This window comes from Vicugna pacos, unplaced genomic scaffold (assembly GCF_048564905.1).
Source record: "Vicugna pacos unplaced genomic scaffold, VicPac4 scaffold_77, whole genome shotgun sequence".
Classification (NCBI taxonomy): domain Eukaryota; kingdom Metazoa; phylum Chordata; class Mammalia; order Artiodactyla; family Camelidae; genus Vicugna; species Vicugna pacos.
Window position 1 is genome coordinate 1587058 of NW_027328758.1, and position 9402 is coordinate 1596459.

General features: G+C 41.0%; 1 protein-coding gene across 1 annotated transcript in view; it reads right to left on the reverse strand.

The window, feature by feature from the left end:
* The window catches only part of LOC140694646 (trafficking protein particle complex subunit 9-like), a 29955-nt gene extending 21913 nt beyond the window's left edge, over positions 1-8042 (reverse strand). The window contains exon 1 of the mRNA XM_072957807.1: positions 7749-8042. Within this exon, the coding sequence (XP_072813908.1) occupies positions 7749-7774 (26 nt within the window). The 5' untranslated portion in view covers positions 7775-8042. The remainder of the gene's footprint in view (positions 1-7748) is intronic.
* Positions 8043-9402: the final 1360 nt, after the last annotated feature.

Sequence of the window (9402 nt, forward strand, 5' to 3'; positions counted from 1 at the left end):
TGGTATTATAAGGCTGGGCACATATCTGTCCCTCTGAAAATATTAATTGAACTAATTAAAGGAAACCAGTAGAGTTACATGAGACATCCAATATAACATAAAATTAAAAACAAATGTTGAGTGGCTAATAAAAAAATATAATTAGAGTTTTACCCTGGGTTTAACTTATAACTCAAGGAAAAGAGACCTTACTAAATGCCTTATGCAAGCTTTGGAAGACATGATAAAGTAAACCTTAAAGTTTTAAAACATGGAATTCTTTGTTTACAGCTCTTCTCACTGACATAAAAATGCCAATTAAGGAGGTAAAATTAGGTCTGGGTGACAGAGCAGATCTCTGGGGACCTGGAAGAGAGTGTCTTTGTCTTGCAGATCAGAAATATAAATACGACAAACAATGACCTAGGACTGAGCCTAATTAGCTCAACGAAATAAAATTTAAGCCAAGAAATTTTTGGCATTTTAGAACTCAGAACCCCGACGGGTTTCAGTTTTTGTGAAGAAATCTAAACTGTCTGTTTCATAAATAGTAAGCCTTAGTGATTTGAGCAAGCAAATTCAGCTTACTCCATCTATTATTATACCTATCTCATAGGTAAGTTTTAAAGTGAAGCTATGAGATCTCTATCTTTTGTCTGATTATAAGCCTGCATACACATTATAGATGTGAGATATTTCTACTGCTAAAAAATCAAAGTCAAAGTGAAAGAGCTCTGCTTAATTGACGTAAAAAATAAGAGTTTAAAAATTAACTATTTTTAAAATGAAAACTGAACAAATTGACTTTCAGCATCACGTGAACTGGAAAATATTCACTATTAAGATAATATTTGATATTGTTTAGTTTAAGTATGTTCTAATTAATATAGACATCTTTAAAGTCATCAATATTAAGTATAATACCTTTACTGTACCTAGGTTTAATCAAAGTCAAATAAGATCCTGTTATATCTGTTGCAGATTTGTCAAGAAAAAAACAATATTAATGTGGTGTGGTAAAATTTTAAGTAAATTAAATGCAAATGAGGTGAGAGCATTGGGTAAATGTTTAAAATATATTTTTAAAATGTATGCTTAAGATAATCTCTGCATGTTTAGTATCTTTAAATTCTAGATATCTGCTAAATTAAGTTAAATGATGGGATTTTATTAAATAGTTATGCAATTTTCAGATAAAATAAGATTGAAATATGAATTACTTAACATTTAACTTCCTCTTACAGTGAAATTAAGGTGTTTAAAAATATTAATAAATGGTTGGTGCCACCCTGAAATAGTCTCTATTAGTAAGGGAATGATCTCAGTATCCTAGGGAAGTAATATAAATGTGTAAAGGAAGATATAAGAATGGAATTATATTTTGTTAATGAAAATTAGTGACTTTCTCCTGAAGCTGGTTACTTCTGAATGGAAGAGAAAATAAGGGACACACTAATATGAGTATAGAAAGCTGTGGAAGGCTTGTGGAAGAGGAAACCTGAGGAAAGAGTTTTGTACGTGGTCAGAATTGGCTAAGTTTAGAATCAAACTGGGCAACGTAAATGAATCTTAGAAGTAAGCTGGTACAAGATTAGATTTGGTTTTCTCTCTGTTAAGAGGAAAAAATTATCTTAAAATGTTAATCCACCTTCAGTAACAGATTGTAAAACTTCTTATACCACTTAGCTGATCTGTTTGGTCTTTACCTTTGATGTATTTTCTTGTTAATGAGTTAGTACTACTTTACAGTGATCTGTATGTTTATCTGACCAAGTGTTCTGAAATCTTTTAACAAGATCCCCAAATATCAAATTCTAATTAAAGTTCTTTTAACCTCCAGTTAAGTTTGGGATGCTACAGAGGGCCCCTGAAACATCCCAAAGATAGATTTTAAACTAGTAAGACTCATTTGGCATGTTAAATAACATGGTATTGTCAAATGAATCATAAACCTTCTAAGGCTATACTGAATGAGAAAATATTATTAATATAGATACTGTAGAAATTATATGGACTCCCTAAAATTCTGGTATATCTGAAATGTTACCAGTGATAATTATGGGTATAGTGAACAGGTTTCTTTATTGATTATAGTGTAACGGTGTTTAACCATGCTTTTAAATCTTTTGTCATTTATAGACAGTTAATTGGTTTCTTCTGATGGTTTTGCAAAATGCTTTCTCTTCAAGGAGATTTACTGATTTCTAATAAATTTCAAATTATAGCACTGAACTAAACTGGGTAAGAAATTTTTAATGTGTAATGAAAACTCTGATTAAAAGAATTAGTTACATGGGACTGAGCAAACTGGGGAATATGGTTATAATTTTTGATATTGTTTGAAATACTACTGGCTTTTAACCTGTTTCCCAGACATAAAGGATCTCTTCTCCTTAAGCTAGTTATGGTTCACAGCAATTTGATAAATTATACCTATGTAATCAGACTTGGAACAGTTATTTTTCTCTCTATCTGATCCCTCAAGGGACTAAAAACTCTTAGGTCCCCAGTGGCTCTATCAGACAAATTAGGAAGTTCATTTCCTAACAGATATAGGACTATAAAGGTATTTTAAGGATTTTAAACAGAAAAGAATTTACCTAAATCTGTAAGGCAGAAACCCATGGAAATCCTTGACGTGGCTTTCTTGGCCTTAGCAAACCTTATTAACATTCTACCCTGAGACTCCGTATTAAAACTTCCAACACAGCCAATTTAAAATAGCCTATATGATCAAATAATCAGACTTCACTTGTAAAGAAATTAATCTTCATTTGGCTATATTTGAGAAAACAGAGGGTAACTTTAGAGAGAAAAAAAGATTATATTTTAGTGGATATTAAATTCTAGTTTTGTTAATTGAGGTCCATATTTACTAAGACACTTCCCAGATCATTCCTTGCTGTTATGTCACATGGCTATACAGTTTAATTGAATTATGAAAAGGATACTCTAGGTTTGTTTCTGAAGTTCAGTTATCTATCCTTGGGTAAAGTTCCAATGCCCCATGACCTGCAGCCAGGGGATTATACATACTGGAACAGGCATGACTTAAATAACTCTCTCCAACCTGAACGGAAGGACACTTTTTCAGGTACTCTTAACTAGACCATACACACTAAAGCTGAAGGAAACGGACTCTCGGATTCATTTCCTATCAGAAACAGCCCCTGCAGTGCACTGGCCTATAGAGCACTGCTCAACTTAAAACGATGCCCAAATGGAGAAAAAGCTACCAGGCCAGGATGAGAAGAAGACGACATCTGAGGTAGACTGCTGACCCAAGACACCGGACCAGGTCTGTATAAAAATTACTTTGATAATTTCTCCTACCTTTGATTATGAACTACTCCAATTGTTAAGTTTATGATAAATTACCTATGTCTACTACTTCTGTGTTACCTTGGTGGGATTCCCTACTCCAAGGCTCTAAATTGATAGCCCTCAGAAACATTATTCTCAAAAGAAATTATAGTTCTGCTTAGGCCACTGTTGATCTTACAAGGTGGGAGACTTCACCTGGCCAATTAATACCTGCTGTGAGCCTGACAATAAATATGAACTTTCTCATAAGATCAAACTCAATGAGAAACACAAAATTTTAACCCAAAATACAACTTCTCGACTATTAAATTCTTACTCGTGACTTTATTAACGTTACTAGTTTTATTACTTATATCCTGTCTATTTTATAAAATTGTTGTCTGTTACATTTCCCAATGTGTAACTAGGCCTACAAGATTGATGATTGCTAAACATCTTGAAGAAACAGATAGAATTTATAACCCTGAATAAAATAAATATAATAGTGTGATTCTAGGAATGGGAATGAGCAATGAAGGGTAAACACTTCCTGGATCATAATAGACTAGTAAGACAGGTGATCCAGAGAACTTTTAGTATCAACAAGGCCTAATATAAAAATCTAACACCTTGAATGGCAACTCAGAAGATTCTTCACCTGAACTAGGAATGAGCCATCGTAGCACCGTGGGACAAAATTGGTCATGAAATGTCTCTCAAAATATTGGTCGAATTTAGGACCAAGGGGGAGCACTGTGAATGAAAATACTACACTGTGAATGAAAATACTGCAACCATGTCAGTAAACAAAGAATGCTGAATCCAAGTCATCAGCGGCTGCTGCCAAACTCCAGCGAGGAGAGGCCTAAAGCCCGGCCTCTCAGCCACTCACAGAGGTGCCCTCTGAGCAGATTCAGAGTAAGAAAGGACAGGATACTGGCCCTAGATAGCCAGGGGCTTGCCAAAGGAATGAATTCAATGACCCAAATGTTTGCTTCCCACCATACATAGAAAAGCACTAAATACTTGAACTTGAGATATCTGGTTTTCTTTAGATAACAAGCAATTTTTTTATTGTTCCAATTACCAATTAGCTTCTATATATCCTAGCTCCTCCCCTACCTCTTGGGAGCAGTCCCTCAGAGTGATCTGAGAGGCTGTCATCCTGGCTCGAGTCCTCCAGCAAAATAAAACAAATCTCTTAATATTTAGGCTGAACGTTTATTTCAATCAAGTCCCAGAATAGACACAACTCATCAATTCTGTAATGGAACACACTGAATCAGGAACCAAAAGCATGTTCTAGTCCCGAAAAACTACGGTTTCCTCATTCTTCCTGTCATTATACAATCCCTCCAGAACTCATTAACTTTCTGTCTGCTCGTCTGGCAACCAAACTCATAGAAGAGTCAACTCAGCAGAGCGCCTTCCTGGGGAGAAACCCCGCAGCAGCACTGCAGGCTACCTGCCCTCCCAAATGTTCTGCTGACCCTTGGTGTACTCGGTGGAGACCAGGCCAGCAGAGCTCTTCCCAACAGCTGCAAAGTCGCACACGTTAAATAAATCACTTTATTTTATATGATATTTTACGTATATACCCATCTCTGAAAACAGCTTTGCCAGAAGCCCAAAGCTTCAACATCAATCTGCAAAGGCAAATCCGGACCCCAAGGGAAAACAAGACTTAAGACGACGCTAAGGCCTCCAACGTCCTCTCAAGGACCGTCAACCAAACTGCCTGCAGGTCTGCAGCTGCAGGCTGTTACATGACTGGCTTTAAAGCACCCCCCTCCTGCACTCGGGCACTACAATTTCCCTCTACGCCCTCCCATCTCAGGGTAAAAGCAGCCGCTGCAGAACCTTGCAGGGCAGCACTGACAGGACTGGACAAAGAGGATCAGAGCTTAACTAAGCCTTCTGATGACACGAGCTTGTCACTCTGTCACTTTACATATGAAGATATATAGAGAGAGGTGGGGTGATATTGCTCAAAGTCACACAGCTAATAAGTGGCAAAGTCTATAACTCTGTTCTTCCCTTCGACGTGACGCCCCAGCTGGGAAGCCCACAGGGTTCTCTTGTGCCTGCCTGAACATTCCTCTCCTGTCACTCATAACCCAACACAGGGTCTGACTCTAGCCTGTCTTTTCAGCATCTTTTCCCTCCAGTCTCGCAGGAACAAGGCGGTTTGGGCCACTGTATGACTTCCGGATCCCAGAAAACTCAGTGCTTAGGCTGGTCTTGCCTGTGCATCCGGCCCCCTGCTCAGAGGCTCTTCCTCCCCTGCAGGATGACGCTCACACTCTCCGCAGGGACACCCCCTCAGGGAAGCCCTCTTCTCGCCCTCAGCACAGCAGGTGTCCCAGGCCACATCCCGAGCTGCCCCATTAGGACTGCGGGTGCCCAGGTCTGCTAATCAGACCAGCAGCCTCAGACCCAGGGATTATGCCCGGGCCACCCTGCAAACCTACTGCCCGCCTCACAGACCCCAGCCAGCAGCTCATCTGGAAGTCACAGCAAGTGCCCCACCCCATTCAGAAGCCTCTTCATTTGCCAGCACAGCCGATGACTGGTCTCCAACCTTTGGTCAGGTTTGCACAAAACAGCACCTTCAACTGTGAAGCAGGGGGTTTTCGCTTCTGCTCCACATCCTTACTGGAAACGTCAAGGGAAATGAAGAGGCCTTTTCTCAACACTTTTCTGATGACACCCTCCCACCCACAGTACTCATATGCTCAAGAGCTTTGGGTCCACGTGATTTTGTTTCTCTTATGCTAAGTGGCTAAAAACACTGCGGGATTCTTTCCCTTTTGAGGGTATTTTTATTCAGTATATCGGCTTTAACCTGTTTTTGTCTCTGTCTTCAGTATCCCTAGCAGTTGCCACTTCTTATTCCCTTCAGCAGCCTCCCTCCCAACATCTAGTCTAGGAAATCAGCTGTGATGAGGGGCCCGGGGGCAGTCACAGAAGATGCAACTAAGGCACAGAGAGACTACATAATTTGCCCAAGAAAATCAGCTTCAACCCCCAACAATGTGTGTCACTTCCCTGTTTAACTCTTATGCTAAGCAAGCTAACATTTTGTAGATTATGGTTATAAACAGATGAGGTATAAAAATACAAACTAGGACACACATCAATTCTAAGATGTTCCTTAATTCCAATATTGTTTCTATTTATTTCTATTAAAAAAATTAAGAACCTCTGCAGTCTGAATAGCAAAATGTTACTGGGCTTTAAATCCAGAATATAGAGGTGTTAAGTGAGTCATTACTCATATTTATTTGTATGTTCACAAGACAAAATGATTTGAAAGTCCCTCTCCCCTCCCCCTACTCACTACTGGCTCTCACCTGAGCTCCCAGACCACACATTTAACAGCCTTTAAATTTACCCACAGCTGAACTCCTCAGTTTTCCCCCAGAACTCCCTCTGCAGCTTTCCTCCTCAGAGCACCGCAGGAGCATCATTTACCTCATTAATTCACACAGAAACCTGGGCCTTACTCCATCCTACATTCACAGACAGCATTCATCCTTTACTTTTTACCATCTAAACGTGCCTTCAATCTGTTCGCTTTTACCCAATGACCGTCCCACCGCTCTAGTGGAAGCCACCAACACTGCGCACCTGGACTCACGAGTCTCCCAAGTGGCCCCACAGCCACTCTCCCCTACTTGAGACAAATGGGTTTGTGCCACACCCGTGCTTTTGGGACTCTTTTAAAACTCACTGTTCTTAGAAGAAACCCCAATTTCTTCACCTGGTGAAGGTCTTTGCTATAAAATTGTCAGCTCAGGGAGGGCAGGACACGCCCTCTTCCCTCGGCACCACCCTCTGGCAGAGCATCAGCTTGAGAGGACCTGCTGAGCTACACCAGCCTGTATTCTAAACCTGGTCTTGTGTTCTTAGCAAACAGCTTCACTTATCCATACAAATCCAAGGTAGATTAGAAAGATTTTAAATGTTTAGCTAGACTATTGATTTGGGGATTTTGCACTAGCAACTTGCAATTTTATGTTCTAATGATTCTGTCTTCTTAAAACCACACCCAGATTAAAGGAGTATTTGTGGAATGTCTTCGGAGTAAAAGAGACTGTACTTTTATAGAAGTTATATTTTATAACATGAAAAACCCGGACAGAATCACAAATGAAACCGCCTCACAAGTGACAGAAGACAGGTGAGAGGCATAAAGCAACAGGTAGCAAAGATATTAACAGCAAAGTTGATTCTCCAACCCCACCAAAATTTCCTGAAAGAATCATTCTGAATTTTAAAAGTAAAAGACTATCACATAGAGAAATGAAATAAATAATCCTCTTCATCAGGGTTTCAAGATCTCACTCCAGATTCTTTAGCAGGCCATACTGAATCCTAGCACAGATAAATCAGATGGACTAGTGGTGAGAAAGTTCCAGGAAAACTGCAGTAATTCCTCCACTTGTGTAAGGACATACACTCACCTGCGGAAGGTGAAAGTTGACCGCATCCTGGAGAAACTCGGAAGCTTCCAGGCTCCGCTTCTGGATGCCGAGGACACGGACAGCTTGGAAGCATGCTTCTAACTCAGTCACCGGCATTCTTACACTGCAGGGGAAATGGAGGCCCCCAGTCAAGAGCAGAGATGTTCCAGTCGTGTATCACAGGCCGTGCCTCGCGGACTCAGTGCCCTGCAGCAGCCCTGCCCGAGGGGAGGACCAGCAGCATGGCCCACCCAAGCAGGAGGGGCACTGTGCTTGAGAAAGCCCATCCCTGATGGGGGCAAGTGGGGCTGGTGGGGTTGAGTGAACTTGTAATTGCCCAAAAAAATATGCCTGCATTCATTCAAGTGATGCAAACAACAGTATCAGGCTATTTAACAAAATTTCAATTGTCAGTGGAAATTTTGCCGTTCCTTTCCGCTTGTCCTCTGCACTCTGAGACAGGCTTAGGCTCTCTTACACCTGCAGCTCTGAAGCAATAGTTGTGAAGTCATTTTACTTTGCTGCAAGTGTCCTCACTCCCCGTTTCACATTTTCTGTCCTCTCTTAACACAGTCGGATATCTTCCTGGATCCTTCCCTGAGTTCCTTGCTCCTCCTCCACAGATCCTGAGATAAAGGACAAGTGAAGACACATGACCAGAAAGGCACTGTGGACTTGAACGTAGTCCTCAGTGACCCCCTAGGTGAGTGCTGCCCACCCCTTACCTTCGATTCTCAAGGTTCTGCCCAGGGTGACATCCAGCCCAGAGAGGTGGCCCAGGTCAATTAAAACCTATGTGGCTTGGGCGCGGGGACAGGTACAGGAGCTGGTTCCGGAGCCAGGCCCCTCACCACCTGTGCTCCCCTCTCTCCCGAGGCCCCGCTGCCAAGTACTCAGGATCCGTGATCTTATGTCCTACTCTTCTACTCTACTCCAAACACTTTTCCTTTTCGTTTTTCCCCTAACTATCCCCAGCTGGAGTGATTTTTCAATCACAGTATCTGAAAAAATTTCCTGCAGCCGAAAAAGAGGTCTCCAGAGGACAATGCCCATATGCTGGTTCCTGAAGAGAGCCCCTGTCTAGCGGGACCCTCACCAACACTCACGGGGCATCAGACATTTTTCAGGGTCGGCCACCCCAACAAGAGTTTGCTGTCACCCCAGGGCCAGCACAGCATCCCTGCTCACAAAAATATTGTTGGCCCACTTGTCGGTTATTTAGAAGCAAAAATACAAAATTGCTCATGTTTCTTACTAAAATTATCTATGAAGCTGAAAAGGGAATTGTAATAAAAAAGAACAATTTTGACCCTATGTTTGATCTTTTCTTTTGGCTTTAAACCTGTGCCCTGTTTTCTAGGCTCAGACTTGGTAGATCTGCACCATTTGTAAAAGAAAGTTGCCTTTAGCCTGAAATTTACAGGAAAGCCTATTCTCCTGGCCCTGATCTTTAAAAATGTTAGCTCATCTGCACTTCTGTAGAGATGGCATGTTGCAAAATAGAGAATAACCTTTGTTTTTTTGGAGGTTTTACAGGGGCACCATGATTTGATCCACATGGACACCTGCAAGAACAGCGGATTCAGAGGACAAACAATTCATGCAGCAAGAAGTATGCAACAACCAACCACAACCCAGCCCCTTTTTATTATAA